Source organism: Dermochelys coriacea, chromosome 5 (assembly GCF_009764565.3).
Source record: "Dermochelys coriacea isolate rDerCor1 chromosome 5, rDerCor1.pri.v4, whole genome shotgun sequence".
In the NCBI taxonomy this organism is placed as follows: Eukaryota; Metazoa; Chordata; order Testudines; family Dermochelyidae; genus Dermochelys; species Dermochelys coriacea.
The window spans coordinates 51,668,261-51,691,690 of NC_050072.1; the positions used below are offsets into that span (position 1 = coordinate 51,668,261).

Here is a 23,430-nt window from a genome sequence, read left to right on the forward strand (position 1 = left end):
GTTCCCTGACATTTATTTTCAATTCCTGGTACCAGAGGCCCCGAGTCATGAGACTGTTGAGGTGGGCTCCCCACCCCAGGTCTGATGCATCCAAAACCAACGTTACCGACAGATACATGGCAGCAAAAGGAATGGAAACCAGGTCTCTCCACCAAACTAGTGAAGCTAGGATGGGCAGCAAAATCACGAGTACCAAGTCCAAGTGGCGTCTGCCCAGGGAGTAGACCGACACCAGCCACATCCGTAGGGGTCTGAGGCATAGCTGCGCCTACTGCACCAAATAGGTACATGCAGCCATGCGACCCAACAATCTGAGGCACACCCAGGCGGTTGTAAGAGGGTAGGTTGCAAGCTGGGAGATCCAGTCTGACAGAGTTCGGAATATGGTCTCCAGTAAATAGGCCTGAGCTGGAGAGTCAAATACCACCCCGATGAACTCTATTCTGTGAGCTGGGACCAAGTTGACTTGTGATTGCTTATTATGAGGCCCACGGCCTGAAAGGTGACCCATATTATGCCAGTGTTTGCTGGTTTTGAGCCTGTGCGTGGCCTTTGATCAGTCAGCCGGCAAGGTATGGGCAGACTTGTACACCTCAATGCCTGAGGAAGGCCGCAACCACTACTTAGTGAAAACCTGCAGGGCTGTCGACAGGCTATACTGAAGCCCAGTGAATTATAGTGGCATTGACTCACCACAACCTGAGGAATCTTCTGTGTCAATGGAAGGTGGAGATGTGGAAATAAGAGTTCTTCAAATTGAGGTTGACATACCAGTCTTCTGAATCCAGGGAGATCATGTGGAACCTCAGTTTCTTGTGATATTTGTTGAGGCAACACAGGTACAAGATAGGCCATTAGACCCCCTTTGGCCTTTGGGATTAGGAAATTGGGAGTAAAACCCCTTTCTTCTCATGTCTCGAGGAACCTCCTCTACAGCCCCCACACAAAGGAGGGCTTGCACCTCCTGGATGAGAAGCTGCTTGTGAGAAGGGTCCTTGAAGAGGGATGGGGAGGGAGGGGACGGGACACAAAGCGTTACTGGAGGATGTAACCAACTGTTATAGTGCTGAGCACCCAATGGTCCAATGTTATGAAGACCATGCCAGGTAGAAGGGCGATGACAGGCAGTCCAAAAACAAATAGGGGGATGCATCTGCAGTCGAGATAGGTATGCCATCCTTGGGCATACCTTCAAAAGGCCTGCCTGGCCTCACCGGGCCATCTGTGCAAGCCCAACTGGAAAACTGAGGCAGAAGGTAGGGGCCGACAACATTTATAGCCCTTTCCCTTTCTTTTGAAGGGCTCTTGCCTGGGAGGCACCAGAAATCTGGGAGGCTGCTGGGGCCTAAACGCTTTCTTGAGGCTGAGGGAGTGTAAAGGCCAGGGAGCAAAGCATAGCCCTTGAGTCTTAGAGGCGGTGAAGTTGGAAGTCTGTCTGTTCCAAGAACAGGGAGGTACCCTTGAAGGGGAGGCCCTGGATGGACTGCAGCACTTTGTGAGAGGCGCCTGATGACTGGAGCCATGAACAGCGCCTCATGGTGACTGCTGACGCCATCGTTCTGACTGCCGAGTCAGCCACATCCAAAGCCACCAGGAGGGAGGTCCCTGGCGCCGCATCTTGCCTTACTCCAGGATGGCCATGAATTCCTGCCTCGACTCCTGCGACAGAGAGTCCTTAATTTGGCCACTGAGTAGAACAGGTTCAAATCATACTGACTCAGAGCCAGCTGGTTAGAGATATGTAACTTGAGGCTGCCTTTCATAGAATATCAAGGCTGGAAGGGACTTCAGGAGGTCATCTAGTCCAACCCCCTGCTCAAAGCAGGGCCAATCCCCAATTTTTGCCCCAGATCCCTCAATGGCCCCCTGAAGGATTGAGGTCACAGCCTTGGGTTTAGCAGGCCAATGCTCAAACCACTGAGCTATCCCTCCCCCTGTCAAATAAGAGGCACGTCCAAACAGGTCCAGTCTCTTAGCCTCCTTATTTTCGGGAGTAGAGTTCAACTGCCCCCGTGTGTCCTACTTGTTTGCAGCCACCACCACCAGGGACTGGGGGGGAGAAGGAGGGAAGATGTGAGTACAGGTACTCAAACCCACTGGCAGGTACATAGTACTACTTCTCTGCCCTTTTTGAGATGGGGGCAGACACGAAGGGGTCTGCCACAGCACCCTGACAGGCCCCAATACTACCTCATTAACTGGCAGGGCCACTCTGGAGGGAGTCGCTGCAGCCAAGGTATCAATTAAGTTGTGCACAGACTCCTTCAGCTCCTCAGCTTCCAGCCCCAAGTTTGTGGTGACTCATTTCAGGAGCTCTTGATGGGCTCTGAAGTCATCCGGAGGGAGCAGGTTACTAGGGCCTGCAACCACCTCATTCAGGGATGACAAGGGGCAAGGAAGAGGCCAGCCCTGGAGGATAGGCTGCCTCTTCTTCCTCCACCTGCACCACTTTGGTTGGCACCACTTCTGGGACCTCAGTACCAGGGTCAGTACCAGAATCAGGGTCCAGTGCCAGGTGGGATGAAACAGTACCATCACCTGGAACTAGCAATATATTCTCTGTGCCTTGACTTCAAGGCATTCCTCTGAAGGAAACTGTATCCAGCATGCCTACGTCAGAGAGGAAAGATCACCCCAGTCCAAAGCTGTCAGAGAAGGGAAGTAAAGAAGGTTAAGAGGTATCACAGAGTGATTGGTGCAGTATTTCTCAACCTTTTTGATATCAGGGACAGGCTTGCTGCCTCCTAAATTGTGTCAGGGAGATCTCAGGGACTGGTGCAGGCCCATGCACTTGTCGTTGACCAACACCGATATAGTGGCCTCCATTCAGACTTGCCATAAGACTTCATCCTATTATAAAATTTAAATTTTAAAATTCCTTCTGAATTTGAAGTGTTTTCCTTTCCCTATGCAGCTAAAGGCTATCTAGAGCAAGGGGTCCCAACTGTGGGGCACACCCCTTTAGGGGTGCGTGACAGGCCTGGGCCAGCCCCCGCAGGGACGGGAAGGGAACGCCATCCAGTCCCACTCTGTCCCCAGCTCTGCTCTGACCCCAGCCCAGCTGCAGCCCCACTGGCTCCACTCCCAGCCTCTGCTCCGGCCCTAACCCCAACTGTGGCCCCAGTCTCAGCCCCCTTACCCCATCCTTGTCCCTCCCACCCCAGTGGGTTCACTATTTAACAGTTTCTTGAAAGATCGATGCCTGTATGACAAGTGATCTGCAGGAAAGAGAGAAGGCAATGTCTGTAGTATTTGAATGTGTGTCAATGACTAAATTATAAGCTGTTGCTGGAGACCGTCAAATTGTAACTAGTTTTCTTTTCATATAATGTGTGAGTAACAATCAATGAAGAACATCCAAAGTCTTTTGACACATGTTCTGATTTAAAGCATTCAGGAAAGAACAATTATATTTAAACAGACAGGTTGTAGACCTCAAGTTAGACCCAGCCAGGGGTTTCTTTTTCAGGAGTACACACACACACACACACACACACACACACCCCACCCCTCACTTTTGGCAGTGGGGTCTCTTCCATTGTCATGAGCAAGCAGAGAACCGAATCATACAGGAGTCCTGCTTAGAAGCGGAATTTCTGCACAGTGCAAGTCCTCTGCCTGCTCTATAACATGGAAAAGGAACAGCGTGTGTGTTTTAGCACAGTCCAGTGCTGTGGATTTGCTACATGATTTCCAGTCTGGAGAGCAGCCATCATGTACCACAGATGAGCCCAAGAGAGATACGGACGGGCAATTAAAAGTTGAACACCACACCTTCCAGTCCGGACACAAAGCAAACAAACTCTGTACCATGCCCTCACTCCCCCAGGGTGGGAAAGAGGAGTTCAGAGATCAATACGACCTTAAGAAGACTTCATATTTCTCACTCAGATGAGAGACTGATGATTAATTTTCCAAGGATAAAGAGATATAGGGGTGTGTTAGAAGGAGTGGATTTTAGTACTTTCTTTTTAGAAGGAACCTGGTTGACCACCACTATTGATTGACTGGGTGGATAAATACATTCACTTCCAAACAAGCAATTTGTTTCTCTTCAGCACCCCATCTTTGAATTTACTCTCCCCTCCCCCCACAACCCCTTAGGTCTGACAGGTCCCCTCTATTCTTCTTCAAACACGTGCAATTTTTCTTTCATCAGCATACTCCATTTAATTCCCCCTACCTCCACTACTGTTTATGGTGAGGAATATTTATTTCTCTTTTCTCCTTTAAATATTTACACACTCTGGTGCTTGGACACCAAGGTGATAAATGCCTTAGAAGAATCTATCCTGGGCTCTTCGTACTCTGCATAGTACCAGTTTCAATTTACGTAATCTCTACAGACCAGACTGCAGTCAAAACTAGAATAAAAGGCATAATGCAAGTGACGGAGAGCAACTAAAAATCTTTGCACCAGAAGGGATGAATATGGATAAATACTACAAAATACAGCCAATTCCTAGAATATCTTAAAACAAATTGACTAGCAACTATTTTATATCAAAAACATGTTATAATTAAGTAAGAACGGCATAACCTGGAGACCACCCCTTTCAACTACGCTTAGAGCGGAGGCTTGTGTGTACGTTTGTTTAATTTTACAAACTAAGGCAAAAGTTTGATATTAATCTTCCATAACCTTAAAAAACTAGAATATTAAATTGACACACAAACACAAGTCAACATACACAGGTTAATCTACACCCTACAGACACGATAACATGAAGTGAACTGTAGCTCACGAAAGCTTATGCTCCAATAAATTTGTTAGTCTCTAAGGTGCCACAAGTACTCCTTTTCTATCTGCAATAAGCATTCAGGTAAGAATCCCACCAATGTCTTCCATAGGGAATCCTGAGTAAGAACAAAGATTTGATCCTCTCTTTAGAGCAAGAGTCTAAATGCATTTCTATGACCCTTCTAGTGTTCTGTATCCATTAACAAGAAAGGAACAGTTTACTTACGGCATAGCTCTGTAGGTTGTGTCTGTATAAACTCGATTTTCATTAACTTTCTCAGAAACAGAGTAAACCATGGAACTGGCAACTTGATCTGGGCAGTCCGCTACTTTTGCTGGTTCTGCATTTACATTTTTTACCTAGTAAAATACCGATTCAAAAAAGAGAAACATTAAGATACATAACATCTCAGTTTTGTGGCTGAAAGCTTTTTTCTTTTTTTAAAGACAAACACCTGTAGCTGTTCACTGTCAGTTTTGCTTGATTTTTAAAATAAATTAAGCGTTTTCAGAACTAGAATTACACCAATTATTCAAAAATGTTCCTATACGTACAGCAGATGACTGAGACACTAGTACCACTACGATGAAGTCATGAGCTCTATTTTAATGCTAGGGTAGCACTGACCAAAGAGACGTGGAGACTCAGATTGAAATAAGGGGGACTGAATGCTTCGGAGGGCTGAGCTCGTGTGTGCACGGGGGACTGGAGTCTGAAGACCCCTCACATGCTCGACATCACTGAGGACTATAAATAAATAAATCCTTTAGTGCCACAGCAGTTTCACCCTCCTTGGCACAGGACGCTCTAGGCCCAAAGCATAAGAGTCCTGTGTTTGTGTTATTTGTAAAGAAATCCGATTCTGCTGCCCATTGTTACATGAGATATTTGTGCTATGGGTATTTCTGAAACAAGACAGCTTACAAGTATATGAAAAAAGAGTTTTACACTTGCAGTACCATGGAATAGTTATCACATTCAGGTAAACCTCAGCAGCTGCTTCATATCAGTGCCAGATTGATGAATGAGGGTTGACTACATTAATCTTCCCCAGCCCATTACTACTGTCTTTCGGGGGGTCAATTTGAAAGGAGTGCAGCAATTTTGGAATTGGAAGTAGAAATAGTACGGGGGGGGGGTGGGAAGAGAAGGAGAAGATTGTGTTATTTGAAGCGTAACTTGTATTTATATTTCTTAAAAAGATGCCATTAAGAGTGACCTGAAAATTGAAAGGGACAGGCTTTCACAGTGTGAAGATTAGAGCAGAAGGAGTAGATTAATGTAGTTGGCTGAGAAACAATACGACTCAGAGCAACTGGGTGATTAGCTTTATTTGTAGCCCCACTTCAACAAGTTATTTAAACACAAGTAGACTCACTGAAAAGTCAAGGGAACTATTCATGTGCTTGAAGTTTGGCATGAGTTTAAGAACCTTTCTGAACTGGGCCCCTAATGAACTAGATTGTGCTCAACGGATCTAAATACAGGTATGTTTGTAATGTACCTCTCTCTAGTGTCCTCCAGCATTAAGCGTTAGAGGGTCTTAAATTTTTATTTGGGTATTGTGTACACGACAGTATTGATTGTTTGCAAGACTACCTACTCTTCACAATTCAGGCAGAAGAGAGCTTTACTCTCAAAGCTGTGTCTAATCTATATATCTAGAGATTTTAATGTTGTGAAAATATGCAGGCATGAAATCCCTTTAGGGTTTCTTTGGATAAAAGGGTGGCTCAACTACTTTTTCCAGTCCTACAGGTGTTTTACATCCACAAGAGTTTTCCAAGGAAGAGAGTCTCAAAACATTCAATATTCTTCCAGATTTTATTTGATATGGCATCAGAAGTATTGTTTTAACTCCAAAATATCACTTAACTGTTATTTCCCTGCTTTTTTAAAAATAGAGATCTCCACAAATAGAGAAGGGTTTAGGGTTGGCACAAGATGTCAATATCCTGCATCTCCTCGTCAATACCAATTTTTCAAATTCTACTGTGGGACTATTATGCCAATGTTCTTGTTCCCACTAATCGTAGCAGATGGAGCCACCCTAAAAGTAGACATGAAGGCCTAGTCAGTGCCATTCTGTAACTGCTAAGCCAGGAGAAAAGTGCTCATCATACTAGAACAGGTTCAGTCTAATTGTGATTCTGCTGGTGAAGAAGAGGCGGCAGCAGCAGCAGCATGGCCTGGGGCAAGGAGACATACCACACAGACACTCAATAGTAGAAGTGAGGGGGGAAAAAAACACACACACACAAATAGGAACAAAGAGACCTATGTGCATCTCCACTAGTAAAATGTACATATATAATTCACCACCACTGATGGAAATTGTAGCATAGCCAAGGTTCAGGCTGTACCCATCATGTCATCTGTTGTGATACTATGGTAAAGATGCCCAAGCCCTGGCTTCACTGCAGCTTTCACCCTTACTCTCATCAGTAGTCAATTGCTGCTACAAAGTTTGCTGGCATGGACAAGGCTCCAGAAAGTAGAGAGAAAAGCTACTTAGTTTAGAATGGCAGTGGGCAAGAGACAAACAAAACCTCTCAGAATGCTGTGCTGGTAGGATCTCCCCCACACACTACAGACAAGGGAAAAAGCAACATCAACTTCTAAAAACCTATATTGCAGTAAAGGAGGAGTGTTATTTATGAACCACGTACAAAGTTTATGCACTTTGGATGACAGGAGCTTGAAAAATATTTTTATTTCCTTCTCCCTTCCTCGCTGTGAGAGTCAGCTCTGTTAGCCGATAGAATGTTCCAGTGCACACAAAACGCTTCACTTTTTGCCTTAGAAAAATATACTTGTAGATTACACTACACTGCTTACAGGGAGAGAAAAAAAAAGGGCTGTGGGTAGGAGAGGAAGAAAAGACAAAACCTGAGGAGAGGGAGGCACAATTTAAAAAGACACCCAAGCTAGTAAATAGATGCATTTCCTTAAATAAAAGACCAAATAAGGTTGTTCATAAGTGCTCAAATCTTTTTCAACATCAAAATCTTGGAAAAATAAGGGTATGGCTTCACAAACTTGTGCCAAGTTAATTACATTTAGCTGAACTAGTGAAAACCCATGTGGATACATTTCCATCTGTTTAAGCCTGGCAACTAGCTTGCCCCTGTAAATTTACATTCAAATCAACATAAGCCAGGTTTAAATCAACGTGGGAGTGTCCACAAAGTCACACCAACGTAACCAAATTGGTTTAAAAGTCACAGCCCTTATATTATGCCAGTGCAATTCTAATTGGACCAGACTTTAGGCAGGAGGAAAACATGACAAGGAAACACTCATTTAAGCAACACATTTGGATATCCACCCTTTAGCAACTGTCCTTCAGTCTAACGACATGTCTACACTAGCACCTTTGTTGGTAAAATTTTTTGTCAGTAACACACACCCCTGACTGACATAAGTTTCACCGACAGACGCACCGTTGTGACAGCACTATGTCGGCATACAGTGGCTACACAGGAGACCTTACAGCGGTGCAGCTGCTGCGGTACAGTGGTGCTGCGGTAAGGTCTGTAATGTAGACACAGCCTAAGAGAGGAATATAACTTATTCTGGACAACATGAGCTTTAAAGGACAGGACACAAACACAGTTTGCATGTAGATAAAGCATCAATGTGTTTTCCTCTTCAAACACACATGAAGAATTGCAAATTAGAGCATAAAGCTATGACAGACATTCAACAAGATTTATCAGCAGAGGAAACATTTAGTTGTCCAATTTAGGAAAACTCACGCATTTTAAATCCACATTACTGTTTAGTTATTCCCAGGTTAAAAAGTCTGTTTTGACAGTGTTTTCAGAAATGCATGAATCATTTACAGCTAGGAAGAGTTCAAATCTGATCGGGTCACACATGAAAGTTTAGAGGTTGGAACAAAGACCTCAGAAAAAGTGCGTTGACTTTTGACACATGGAAAAACAGCACACAATTGGAACAATGGAAATTATCTACTTAGGATGGAGAAGTAGAGATCTAGAAATGGCAAATCAGAATGGAGACAGATATTGTGGAACAACCTGGCTGGCAGAGCAACAGGAAAGAACTGAGGAGGTTCCTTAGACCAGATGTCTTACCCATGCTCTCAGTGTATATAGCAGAGGTGGGCAAACTATGGCCCGCGGGTCACATCTGGCCCATGGGACCGTCCTGACCGGTCCCTGAGCTCCTGGCACAGGAGGCTAGCCTGCTGTTCCCCCACCCCTGCAGCCACGCCTCTGCGTGGGCAGCACTCTGGGCAGCGGGGCTGCGCGCTCATGCAGGGCAGCGTGTCTGGCTCCAGCTGGGTGGCCAGACAAGCTGCTCTGAGCTGCACGTTAAGGGGGTTGGGGGGGGGTTGGATAAGGGGCAGGGGATCCAGGGGGCAGGGAGTTGTTGGATGGGTGGGAGAGTTCTGAGGGGGACAGTCACAGGAAGTGGGAGGGGTCGGATAGGGGGCGGGGGCCAGGCCGTTGGGGCTGCACAGCCTTCCCTATCTGGCTCTCCATAAGCACTTTTGCACCCCGATGTGGCCCTCGGGCCAAAATGTTTGCCCACCCTGGTATATAGGCTCCCTGCTGTGAAGCATGGCTAGGCTATCCCAGAGCTGCAGACCCTGGAAGCTATCCATTGGAACCCTGCCTGACTTTTGTCAGTAGTTTTTATGAACTTCTATGTTTCCATGTTTGTTTTCAATAAAGTGGCATTTTCCCAACTAAAACCACTTTCATCAGGAAGTTCAGAACCAGCTCTACCACCGGACCCCATTCCCACGAGAAGTCTTCCAGTGGGCCAGAAAAATAGACTTTACTTGTACTTGCCTGATATTGCTACTTTGTTTTGTTTTTGTTTTTTTTTTAAAAAAAGAAGACTTCTCACATCATCTTTATAAAGCAGCCAAAAAGAAAACAAAACCACAAACCTCACCCACAAGAAACCTTGAACTTTATAAACAAAATCTCTCTCCTTTACAGTCACTTAATATCATACTAGTTCACGGGTTCTCAAACCATGGGTTGGGACCCCAAAGTGAGTGATTACCAGTGTTCCCTCTAATTTTTCCCAACATGTGTGGAATTAATTTTTAACGTGCACTAATATGGAGGTGATGTCTGACACATCACCTCCATATTGGGGTGCACATAAAACTTCATGTGGTGGGGTGGGGCCCGAGGGGTTCGGAGTGTGGGAGGGGGCTCAGAGGTGGGGCCAGGGATGAAAGGCTTGGGGTGCAGGTTGCCCTGGGGCTAAGGTGGGGGGGAGAGCGAGAGAGAGAGATGAACACACTCCCCGGCCATGGCAGCTCTGGCAGGTTTGGGCCGGGCGACCTGCGTGGCAGCTGCACAGCTTACAGAGAACCTAGGTCATGACACCATTTTAATGGAGTTGCCAAGGCTGGTGTTGGGCTCCAGCAAGTCTGAAGCAGAAACCCAAACCCCACTGCCCAGGGCTAGTTACATGGCACCCCTGGGCAGAAGCCCTTGGGATTCAGCTTTGACCTCCCCTGCATCGCCCGGGGTGGCGGGACTCAGGCGATGGGATTCCGGCTGGCTCAGTCTTCAGGCTCCCCTCCTGACGTCATGTTGTCATTTTTGTTGTCAGAAGGGGATGCAATGAAGTTTGAGAAAAGTGCTGTACTCGTAGTGCTGTCCTAACAGATACAAGATTTGGGTCATTTCAAAACATCAGGATATAATAGGCAAGCCCCAGGTGTGTTGTGAAGGAAGTGTGCTTCCCCTTGACCTCTCAATACAAGATGAGATGGCAGGCAGTGAAACTTCAAAGGGAAAACACAGCACTTCCCTTCCAGCCCAGCTGTTACACTGGAGAAAAGACTGGGCAGCGTTTAAGTTTAAATTCATTTTAGGGACTTGAACTAGACTATGCCTTCCTTTGCAGCCAAAACGTGTCACAATTTAAGCGAGTTCTATGCCCAGTTGTACCGTAAATTCTGTGTAACTTTTAGTAAGCTGAACTCTCAGCTCCTCAGTCACCTCCATCTGCCCAACAAATCTGTGCATATCCTAAATTAAGAGATAATTTTGGTGAGGAATGAACCCAGGTACCACAGCGATGGGTGCACTATCAGAACCTAAAGAAAAGGGGTAATTGTCAATCATTCTTCACTTTTGAAAGTTAGTCCTGTTCAGTTTGGAAGTCAGAGGCAAAAATGGTCTTGGTCACTATATTCTCTTCTTCCTCAGTCTCATTGGCTGTGAGGCATGATTATTTTTCAATCAATCAATGACAATTTCTTCAAAATCAGGAACACAATCTTTTAACGAAGCAATTTCCAGAGCTCCCTATGTTTCATTTCATGCTATAATGTGACTTTTCTGGGCGGACAGAGAGGGTCTCTGAAAGGCAAGACACTTAGCAAAAACTTCACACACAAAACAAAAATCTTTTCACCGTAAGTACTACTCACTTAGTTTCATATAAATGTTCAGAGAGTGTTGTAGTTCTCAAGAAGACCTAACCCTAGAAGTTTCTTAAGATGAAGAGTTTTTTTGGGGAGGGGGGGCGGGGGGGTTGTTTTGTATGGAGTGATAAGATTGATAAAACAAACAACCCACCATTTGCAAAATAATCATGAATATTGTGGCAACTATTAAGAGGCTACCACCACGTTCCCCAAAACAGCCCAATACTGGAACCTTAGCCTGGTATCCAAAACCAAACATCTACTCTTTAAAACTAAAAGGAGACCAACATATTCAGACAAAATAAATAAATAAATAAAATAAACCACCACCCTAATTATTTCTAAGACACTGCCAACCATTAGAGGACTACATGTTCACATGCATAGTATCCAATTCTTCCACTGCAGTGGCAAAGAACTACCACCATCACCACTTAGAGCAGGACTGGGTCCCAAAACAATAAAAGTTTATCTGAAAAAATGAGTTTAAGCCAGGACATGAATTGAAGGAGACTCAACTACCTAGAAAATGTGAAGATGTAAAAACAAGCTATTACAGACCTACGAGGAGAAGACAAAAGAAACAGAAGAGCAGAAGTCTCTAAAATGTAATCATAACTGTAATTCAAACAAGTTGTTTATAAATTTATTATCCTTTACTTTCGGAATATATCTGGCAGTTTTCTGGCCAAAACAATCTTCCAAGCCATAAATTCCAAGGAGACTAAAAGACCTTTGCAGCAGAAACTAGCTGAAACCTTAACTGTGGAGAGGCTACCACCTCTTTATACTGACAAAAAACAAAACACAAACAAAAAACAAGCAAGACAGATAGTCAATCAGGGTTTTAAGTTTTACAGATAAGGGAATATATAGGAAATTTTCTGCCAGCTTGAAACACAAGTAAACAAGGATTGAAAAGACACACCCAGAAACTGTCTCACCGAAACATTTACTTCAAATGATTCTTTATAGCAGTTCCCAGTACAGTCCTGGCTCATGACCTTTACCCAATGAGCACAGGTAGAATCACACAGGTCAAACACACTTATAGAGGTACACAATGAATACTGTGAACACACAGTTACAAGCATTAAGAATCAAGTACCCCTGAAATTTTGTGTTGGGTATGACACAATCAATCTGGGCTTTTTGAAAAGCAGCTACAAGTAAAAGCTAATAAGGATGTTTCTCAAAATTGGATAACATCTCACAGCCCAGTTGCTAGGTTTCCAGAGCATTTAACTGGGAGACTACATTCAAGTACTGTTGCAGTTTTATGTGCTTCCTCTTCCGATTACATTCTTAGTATCGCTGTATAGAGGGATTTAATCACCTCAGACCATCTGTTTACAGAGTATTTTAGTATAGCAATACACACAAGCCCTGAATATTTTATTAAATTATGATAGTAAATTATTTTACAAATAATTTTACTGTTGGAGACAACCCATTGTAGAAGCTGAAAACCAACACCTAGTTTAACAGTGCTTTTGCTCTATTCCATGTGCAAATTGACTTGTTATTGTAGAGTTGCTCTTAGTACTATGCTGTTGGTAATATTCCCCCCCCCCCAGATTTTTAAAGATATGGGGTTGGGTTTGTTTGTTTTTTTAAAAGAGAGTTTTACATAATCATGTCACTTATAATAGAGGTGAGTCAAATCTGGGGCACAGAAACCTTGAAATTGAGAAGAAATTTGAGGGTTTGTACCTGTTTAGAATAAGCATCCAATATGAAAAACTTACCCATTCTTCTACATTGGGGGGATCTTTTTCATAAACCTTTGCTTTATCCCAGAGAATGTTCGTTTTACCATAATAATTCATCTGATTTCGGGTCTTCACAGCAAAGTATACGATTATGGCAAGAGCCACAATTACCAAGAATCCCAACACAATGGCAATAGCCTAAAAAAGAAAAAAATTTGTAGCAGATATTTATTAGAGTTAAAGACAAAACCATCCATTCAAGGTGCCAAAAATCAGTTCAGTGCTCCCCTCCAAAAAACATCCACAAACAGCTGCCCTTTCCTCCCCCTCCACATAAATCAGCATCCTAATACAAATTAAAACTCCAACGTCTTCCATCAGATGAACATCCCCTATTTCCAGACCAATAAATGGGCTTTAGAGCATACAGAGGAGACCAAATTGAAGCTATTTAATAGTAGAGGAGTAAATCCTGCTGGAAACACTCCTCCCCCGACACTTTTATACCAAGGATGGATCTCGGGCACCTGCACTGATTTCAGCTGTGCCTGTATGAAACATGAAGAGAACTGCTGCAGGACCACCACCTAGTCTTTTTTTTTTTTTTTTTAAATAACTCCTCAAAGGTGACATGAAAAGGGTTTTTTTTTTTTTAAATTGAGCTTTTTTATTTTTCAAACTTTAGCCTTTTTTTTTTTTAAGTTTTAAATCAGAAACATTAGGAAACAAGTTTTTTCTCCCAGTAAAACCAGAAAGGACCTTTCAGGAGGTTTCAAGCATGTTTACTAAGAGCTTTAATACCTTTATTGAATAGGAGTCAAGGACGTTAGATCTTTAGCAACGGCCCCCTTGATCCCAAATATGAATTTCACTTAAACTAGATTTATAAAGAAGAAAGTGAATGGTAACTAAAAGTGACTTGAGAGGTAAATTTTCACTCACATAGGTCATCTGATATCACCCTGAGGCCTTGTCTTCGCTGAGTTGCTGGGGGGGGGGGGGGAGAGAAGGGGAGGCAAAGGTGTTCTTAACTGGAGTTAACTAATTTGAGGTAAAAACCCTAGTGAAAGCAAGGCAGTTTGTAGTTTTCATACAAGGTATCAGGTCAGATTAGATTTCCCCTGAAGCAGGTTGAGTCAAAGCCTACTGAGGAGCCTAAATCTTAGATTTGGTAACCTATGCGAAAACTACAAACCACCTCTTCACTAAGATTTTACCTCAAGTTAAAAATACCCTCTCCTTTTTTGGGGACCTTAAACAGAGTGCACACACTTGTTTCAAAACATTCTCTACCTATATCTAGGAAAAACAAACACACACACACACGAGAAGACAAGAGCCAGGGAAAACTGTGATCACTAATTAGGACAGGAGTCCAGAAGTCTACAGTATTCTGCCTTTAAAACTTCAGCAGCTCAGATCTTTTCTGTACATAAATTTAATTAAAATTAAATCTACTTTTTAGAAATGTGGAGATTAGCCAATAATATGGTAACTGCGGCATTCTCAAAAAAGGCCTACCGTGCACAAGTGCAGGAGTTGTATTTATCTCAGGCTCTTTTAATCATCAAATATAGGTTTTGAAATTTAGTGTTTTATAAAATTCCATTACCCGAACATACGAGTGACTGCAGTAGCTGAAGATTTATTTAAAAAGGTACTAAATGTATCAACACCAGGTCATATTGGACACCAGGAAGTGGTTACGGCTTATCATAGTGACTTTTTTCTTGCATGGGTGCAATTAGTGCAGATAAATTTGATACAAGAAACTAGGTTAAAAAACACTGACAAAGAAACAAGACTCACAATCATATATAAAGAAAAGAGTACTTGTGGCACCTTAGAGACTAACATTTATTTGAGAATAAGCTTCCGTGCACTACTGTAGCTCATGTAAGCTTATGCTCAAATAAATTTGTGTTAGTCTCTAAGATGCCACAAGTACTCCTTTTCTTTTTGCGGATACAGACTAACATGGCTGCTACTCTGAAAAGTCACATATAAAAACATCCACAGTAATTAGCTCCTTTTATTGTGACAGGGCAGAGATGTGGTGGGGCAATGGGAAAATGAGAAAAAAGGGTTGGCACGCTAACAGGTCTCCACCAGTTAAAAAGGAAAGGACTCTATTTTGACCTCCTAAAAACTATTTGTATTTATTTTAATTCTATCCATGAATATGGATGTGGCCCTATGAAATTCACAGCCATGAAAAACGCATTATGGACCATGAAATCTGGTCTTGTGTGTGCTTTTAACCTATACTATACAGATTTCACAGAGGGAGACCAGCGCTTCTTAAATTGGGAGTCCTGACCCAAAAAGGAGTTCCGGTGTGGGGGGGGGGTGGTGTTCGCAAGGTTATTTTAGCGGGAGTGCGGTACTGCCACCCTTACTTCTGTGGGTGGCCAAAGAGCGGTGGTTGTTAGCTGGGTGTCCAGCTCTAAAGGCAACATCCCGACAGTAGCAGCGCAGAAGTAAGGGTGGCAATACCATACCATGCCATCCTTATTTCTGTGCTGCTACTGGCGGTGGCTCTGCCTTCAGATCTGGGTTCCCAGCCAGCAGCTGCCACTCTCCAGCTGCTCAGCTCTGAAGGCAGCGCCGCCACCAGCAACGGCAGCACAGAAGGAAGGGTAGCAGTACTGCAAACCCTCCGCCCCTCCCACAATAACCTTGCAAACGCCCCACTGCTCCTTTCTGGGTCAGGACCCCTACAATTACAACACCATGAAATTTCAGATTTAGATAGCTGAAATCATTAATTTATGATATTTTAAATCATATGACTGTGAAATTGACCAAAATGGACCATGAATTTAGTAGGGCCCTACTCATGGAATTTACTATATTCCTGGAAGAATTTAAAAGTTCTTCAGGCTCTTCATTTGTTTTAGAAACACTCCGTGCAGTGGGAAGGTAGAATTTGAAGGAATTGGTTTAATGAGCAGAGAAAGTTTAGCTAGATTAGCTATGGATTTTGTACATGATTGTTTTGTACTCATAATTGTTAGATGTACGATTTAGTCAGCTCAAGGGAAAGAAACAAAAAAAACCACCACATAGACATTAGTGCATACATACCTCTTGAGGCTCTATCACACAGTAGTGAGACAAGTATTGATTCACAAAGATTCCTATATTTGCAGAAGATCGGCTGCACGGAGCAATAAGTTGACTGTAGAACACAGATCCTGAAGCTTGTGCAGCTGGGTTTACTGCCATTACATACAATATGGATGCGATGAATACCAAGAAGCCAAGGATAGCACTTACTATTATCACAATTAGATAATATCTTCTTGTTCTAAACATGCTTGAGTTGGTAACACTTGTTATAAAAATCGCCATTCCAGCAATAATGCAAAAAGCTGACATTGCAAGTATGAAGCCTTTAGCAGCTCGGGGCTCAATGTAATTTCCTCCAATGCCATAGGCTCCACCATATCCATTTCCGCCATAACTGCCTCCAAAACCACCATATCCAGGATATCCTACACCAGATCCCAAAGAGGAACTTCCATAGAATTCTAGATCCCAAGGCAACGTGGAAGCAACACAAGCAAAGATGCCTACACACATCACTATAATGAGAACTGACATGATCTTTACTATTCCTGGAGGGGAAGTCCTTCTGTAGAAGTGTTGCACTTCATCCTCTGGGTAGTAGGAATAGGCTGGTTGAGAGCACATCTCCTCAGCATATGTAATGTTGCTTGGTGCACACTGAGAAGGTTTGCTGCAATAAGATGAAAACATTATCAATTGAAGTTTTTAACCCATCTGTGAAAAACTATTGTACAAAAAAAAATCATAGTGCATGACACACTCATACGATAACAGGTGCTCTGGAAAACTTGGAGAGAATGTTTAACAGTTTTAATGTGCAGTATTTATTATACAAAACAGTAGGGCCCATATTTGCAAAGTTATTTAGATATGATAGCACTCAACAATGCCTAATTGATTTAGAAGCCTAAATCTCATTTTCAAAAGGCATTTAGGCACATGCGAGACTAAACCCCATAGATAGCTGCAACACTGAGCCTAGCAAAGCCTAATTGACAGTTTAAATTTTATGTTTGATTAGTTTTGTCACTTAGATCTGTAAAAGCATCTTGTAAAGTGGTAAACAAGCTATTAGAACATCCTACACATGGCCCCATGTGTTAGATAGACATTTGCTTTTTCATTAAATAAGCAGCAAGGTACGGTCCAACAGCAGCAACCTGATGATAGTTGACACAGCTCCTGTTAACAGTTGTATAAATGAGCTGTTAAAGATATGAACTCCAACTATGTACACTGCTTATCTGGGGTAAATTAAATTGATAACCAAAGCAGAAAAGAGAATATTTACTATTCATCTGGTCGATAAGGTGAAGGACACTCAAAAGGTCTGGATGACATAGTTGAAGTGCTGGTCCGCTAAATTCAGACTTATTTTTGGTAACTAGAAAAAAAAAAGTGACGAGCTTAGTAACAAAACAATCTAAACAGCTTATTGACATAATAGCTAGTATGATCACCTTACTATTAAGTAGTACAGCTAGCTATTCAATCTCTAATAATAAATAATAATGAGAAGACAAATCATTATTTTTTCTCTCAAGACTTTCAACAATTAGAGTCTTCCATTCACCAACTGCAAACAAACAATTCCTTCTATTCCCCCAAAACATCCAGAGACTCCTTCATCTTTTTTTTTTTTCTTATATATACACACAGTGGTTGATCTTAACACTATGATTTCTCCCAAAAATATCTAATTATTTAACAGCTTGCTAGCTCTCTCAAGTAGTGACCCCATGATAATTCTTCATGATCATCTACAATTTTCTTTTTTGGAGAGGTTCATTAGTTTTGCCTTTACCCAGTTTGTTTACGTACTGACGCAAAGCAGTACGTCATTTCAGATGACCATTGGTAGAGTGCAGTAAATTAATTCAACATTTGGGGATAAATTGTATGTTTTTCTAAACAAGAGTGAGAAAAGACCTTTTTCCAATCAGATTGCCCATGAACTACGGCAAAAGAAAGGACTTGGAAATACTGGCTGGGAAACTTTCTCACGCATTACTCACGCATGTAAGAGAGTGACAATTTTATCTCCACCTCACCCACATTGACACCAAGTACTGTATATAGCTAATCGGTTTTTGATGGTGGAGGTTCTTGGTTTTAGAGTCATCATGTGTAGAGTGGAGTACCAAGAGCTCTTTTTAAAATTAGCCTTTTAAAATTATGGTTTGAAACAATAATGATTTCAGTCCCGGAAGTGGCTGCCCTCATTAATTGCTGGGGTAGGAAAATCAGTTCAATAAACATTACCAAAACATTTCACAAACTTAGTTATGCGGAGTACAGCTATTTCAACCAAAAGGTAATGTGTTTCAGTGCAGCCTTGAGGGGATACTACAGTGAAGATAAAGGAAAGAATAAGAGACATTAGTTGCTGCATAATACAGAGTTTCTTTGAGATGCAAAGAAGAATTTAATGCACGTGTTCTGGTGCATACTGAAAAATTTCTTTACAGAGAAGAAAGCATTCATAACAGACTGAACGCCCTGGTGGAATGGTCACTCCTGAGGGAGAAGATCTTAAGGAAACAACTTGTTAGAGAAGACCCATCTTTGAACAGGACACCCAGGATGTACTTACTGACAGCTCCCAAAAGGATGTGGTATTACAACTTCTGTGGACACTACGTATTAAAATCATATGACTGATTCTTCCCTCACTGTATTACTCTTTTTTAGAGAAAAGGAGTACTTGTGGCACCTTGAAGACTAACAAATTTATTTGAGCATAAGCTTTTGTGAGCTACATCTCACTTCATCAGATGCATTCAGTGGAAAATACAGTGGAGAGATTTATATACACAGAGAACATGAAACAATGGGTGTTATCATACACACTGTAACCAAAGTGATCACTTAAGGTGAGCTATTATCAGCAGGAGAGCGGGGGAATGCTGGCACATGATGGCATACATCACATTGGTAGATGTGCAGGTGAAAGAGCCTCTGATATTGTCGTCCTTCAGGATACGTTGTAGATCCTTGATGATGCATTGGAGAGGTTATAGTTGGAGGCTGAAGGTGATGGCTAGTGGCGTTTTGTTATTTTCTTAGTTGGGCCTGTCCTGTAGTAGGTGACTTTTGGGTACTCTTTTGGCTCTCTCAATCTGTTTCTTCACTTCAGGAGGTGGATATTGTAGATGTAAGAATGCTTGATGGAGATCATGCAAGTGTTAGTCTCTGTCTGAGGGGTTGGAGCAAATGTGGTTGTATCGTAGAGCTTGACTGTAGACAATGGATCATGTGGTGTGGAAAGATGTAGGTAGGAATAGCGGTTAGTAGGTTTCTGGTATAGGGTGGTGTTTATGTGACCATTGCTTATTAGCGCCGTAGTGTCCAGAAAGTGGATCTCCTATGTGGACTGGTCCAGGCGGCGGATGATGGTGGGATGGAAATTGTTGACCTACTGACACTTTGGTTACAGTGTGTATGGTAACACCCATTGTTTCATGTTTGTTATTTATATAATTCTCCCCACTGTATTTTCCACTGAATGCATCCGATGAAGTGAGCTGTAGCTCATGAAAGCTTATGTTCAAATAAATTTGTTAGTCTCTAAGGTGCCACAAGTACTCCTTTTCTTTTGGCCGATACAGACTAACACGGCTGCTACTCTGAAACCTGTCATTATGCAAGGCACTGAATTTAGCCATATCAAGTGGAAATCTATCAACTTCATGAAATAACTCATACAGATACAGACAGACATCTTCCTTTCCAAATGCAAACAGATGGACCTCATACCAAAAGGACTGAAGGTAAAAAAATCCATTACAATCTACATTGCACACAGACTATATCGACAGCTTGTGCCACACGCTCTCAAAGAAACTGCGGAACCACCTGATCAACATCCTCTACAGCTAACAGGGAAAGATTAAGAATGAGCTCTCAAAACTGGACACACTCATAAAAAAAACCAGCCTTCCATGCAAACTTCCTCATGGCTGGACTTTTCAAAAACTAGACAAGCCATTTACAACACACACTTTGCTTCTCTACAAAAGAAAAAGGACACTAAGCTATCTAAACTACTACATGCCACAAGGGGCCACAACAGTGGTTCCCTTAACCCACCAAGCAATATTGTTAATCTATCCAACTATACTCTTAGCCCAGCAGAAGAATCTGTCCTATCTCAGGGCCTCTCCTTCTTTCCGTCCACCCCCACGAACATGATACAGTTCTGTGGTGACCTAGAATCCTATTTTCGATGCCTCCGACTCGAGGAATATTTCCAACACACCTCTGAACAACATACTAACCCACAGAGAGCTTCCTACCAAGACTACAAAAAGAAGGATTCTGGGTGAACTCCTCCTGAAGGTCGAAACAACCGACTGGACTTCTCCATAGAGTGCTTCCGCTGACATGCTTGGGCTAAATTGTGGAAAAGCAGCATCACTTGCCCCATAACCTCAGCCGTGCAGAACACAAAGCCATCCACAGCCTCAGAAACAACTCTGACATCATAAACAAAAAGGCTGACAAAGGAGGTGCTGTCGTCATCATGACTAGGTCGGAATATGAACAAGAGGCTGCTAGGCAGCTCTCCAACACCACTTTCTACAAGCCATTACCCTCTGATCCCACTGAGGGTTACCAGCATTTGTTGAAGAAACTCCCTGAAAAAGCACAAGAACAAATCCTCAAAGACACACCCCAGGAACCCTGATCTGGGGTATTCTATCTGCTACCCAAGATCCATAAACCTGGAAATCTTGGACGCCCCATCATCTCAGGCATTGGCACCCTGACAGCAGGATTATCCAGCTATGTAGACTCCCTCCTCAGGCCCTACGCTACCAGCACTCCCAGCTATCTTTGAGACACCACTGACTTCCTGAGGAAACTACAATCCATCGGTGATCTTCCTGAAAACACCATCCTGGTCACCATGGAGGTAGAAGCCCTCTACACCAACATTCCACACAAAGATGGACTACAAGCCATCAGGAACAGTATCTCCGATAATGTCATGGCAAGCCTGATGGCTGAACTTTGTGACTTTGTCCTCACCCATAACTATTTCACATTTGGGGACAATGTATGCCTTCAAATCAGCGGCACTGCTATGGGTACCCGCATGGCCCCACAATATGCCAATATTTTTATGGCTGGCTTAGAACAATGCTTCCTCAGCTCTCGTCCCCTAAAGCCCCGACTCTACTTGCGCTACATTGATGACATCTTCATCATCTGGACCCACTGAAAGGAAGCCCTTGAGGAATTCCACCATGATTTCAACAATTTCCATCCCACCATCAACCTCAGCCTGGACCAGTCCACACAAGAGATCCACTTCCTGGACACTACGGTGCTAGCGAGTGATGGTCACATAAACACCACCCTTTACCGGAAATCTACTGACCGCTATTCCTACCTACATCCCTCCAGCTTTCATCCAGAACACACCACACGATCCATTGGCTACAGCCAAGCTCTACGATATAACCGCATTTGCTCCAACCCCTCGGACAGTGACTAACACTTACAAGATCTCTATCAAGCATTCTTAGAACTACAATACCAACCTGCTGAAGTGAAGAAACAGACTGACAGAGCCAGAAGAGTACCCAGAAGTCACCTACTACAGGACAGGCCAGAGAAAGAAAATAACAAAACGCCACTAGCCATCTCCTTCAGCCCCCAACTCAAACCTCTCCAACGCATCATCAAGGATCTACAACCTATCCTGAAGGACGACCCATCACTCTCACAGATCTTGGGAGACAGCCCCCGCCCCGAAGCAAATACTCACCAGCAACCACACACCACACAACAGAACCACTAACCCAGGAACCTATCCTTGCAACAAAGCCTGTTGCCAACTCTGTCCACATATCTATTCAGGGGACACCATCATAGGGCCTAATCACATCAGCCACACTATCAGAGGCTTGTTCACCTGCCCATCTACCAATGTGATATATGCCATCATGTGCCAGCAATGCTCCTCTGCCATGTACATTGGTCAAACTGGACAGTCTCTACATAAAAAAATAAATGGACACAAATCAGCCGTCAAGAATTATAACATTCAAAAACCAGTTGGAGAACACGTCATTCTCTCTGATCACTTGATTACAGACCTAAAAGTGGCAATACCTCAACAAAAAAACTTCATAAACAGACTCCAGCGAAAGACTGCTGAATTGGAATTAATTTGCAAACTGGATACAATTAATTTAGGCTTGAATAGAGACTGGAAGTGGATAGGTCATTACACAAAGTAAAACTATTTCCCTGTGTTTATCCTGCCCCCCCTACTGTTCCTCAGTTTTTATCAACTGCCGGAAATGGCTCACCTTGATTATCACTACCAAAGGTCCCCCCCACCCGCTCTTCTGCTGGTAATAGCTCACCTTACCTGATCACTCTCGTTACAGTGTGTATGGTAACACCCATTGTTTCATGGTCTCTATGTATATAAATCTCCCCACTGTATTTTCCACTACATGCATCTGATGAAGTCAGCTGTAGTTCACAAAAGCTTATGCTCAAATAAATTTGTGAGTCTCTAAAGTGCCAAAAGAGCACCAGAACCGTAACTTGCAAAAGATGTAACTAAAGAGTCATCAGGGTGGCAGGGAAAAAACGCCCAACTCACACAGAGCGCAGTTTAAATATGCAACTGAGCATTTAATAAATGAGATCTGCGCATGATCTGGCTAGAATAATGAACAACGCATACTAGTACCCTAGAGACTGGCAATATCAGCTTTTTGTCTTATTTCGATATTTCAAATTACAAGCCATAAGTATAAATTTATACAAAAACTTTTAATGAGAAACCGAAGTCGCCTACATTGCCGCGTCGATGAGTGGGGGGCGAGGAGGAGACTCCTCCCCCCGCCCAACACAAAGCAAACAACACTATTAACTAGCTAGCTAGCAAACACACACACTCTACTCTCATCCCATCCCTCTTCCATTTCCCCTTGTCAGCCGGGCAGGCACTCAGCTCCAGGAGATCATTTACCTTAATGCCAGCAACCCACGCACCAGCTGGACTCGCCATAACGCCGCTCTTTAACCTCTCTGCTGTGCAACGGGGCGCGGCCTGCCTGCATCTCCCCACCCCGCCGAGCAGCCGCAGCCGCAGCCACACCCAGCCGCGGTGCATGCGCCCTGTCCGCACACCTGGGGCTAAAGGACAGGAGCGATCATCCCCCAGTCCGCCCTCCCCGCCGCGGGTGGGAGCCGGGGACCCGCCCAACGCTTCCTCTGCCGTGCCCGGAATGCGGGGTGGGAGCCGCCCATTGGCTGGTCTCTTCCCCTCCGGCGTTGGTCTTGACAGAGTAATACTAGATCTGTTGAAAAATAATTAATTTCATCACTGGCCTGATTATTTGTTTTCTTTATTTTAAACATTCTAACTGGACGCAGGGGTCTAAACAGGAGGGTTGTTTCTCTCTTTCCCCTCCTCCCTCCCGGGCAGCTTAAATATTGGAGGGGTTTTAGG

General features: G+C 43.3%; 1 protein-coding gene across 1 annotated transcript in view; it reads right to left on the minus strand.

Annotated features, from left to right (window-relative positions):
• LOC119856387 (occludin-like) overlaps positions 1–23,187 on the minus strand; it is a 31,324-nt gene extending 8,137 nt beyond the window's left edge. Inside the window, exons 1-5 of the mRNA XM_038403831.2 lie at positions 22,948–23,187; positions 17,245–17,337; positions 15,969–16,623; positions 12,918–13,079; positions 4,968–5,101 (exon numbers count right to left, since the gene is read on the minus strand). Coding sequence (XP_038259759.1) covers positions 4,968–5,101; positions 12,918–13,079; positions 15,969–16,623; positions 17,245–17,294 — 1,001 coding nt within the window. The 5' untranslated portion in view covers positions 17,295–17,337; positions 22,948–23,187. The remainder of the gene's footprint in view (positions 1–4,967; positions 5,102–12,917; positions 13,080–15,968; positions 16,624–17,244; positions 17,338–22,947) is intronic.
• Positions 23,188–23,430: the final 243 nt, after the last annotated feature.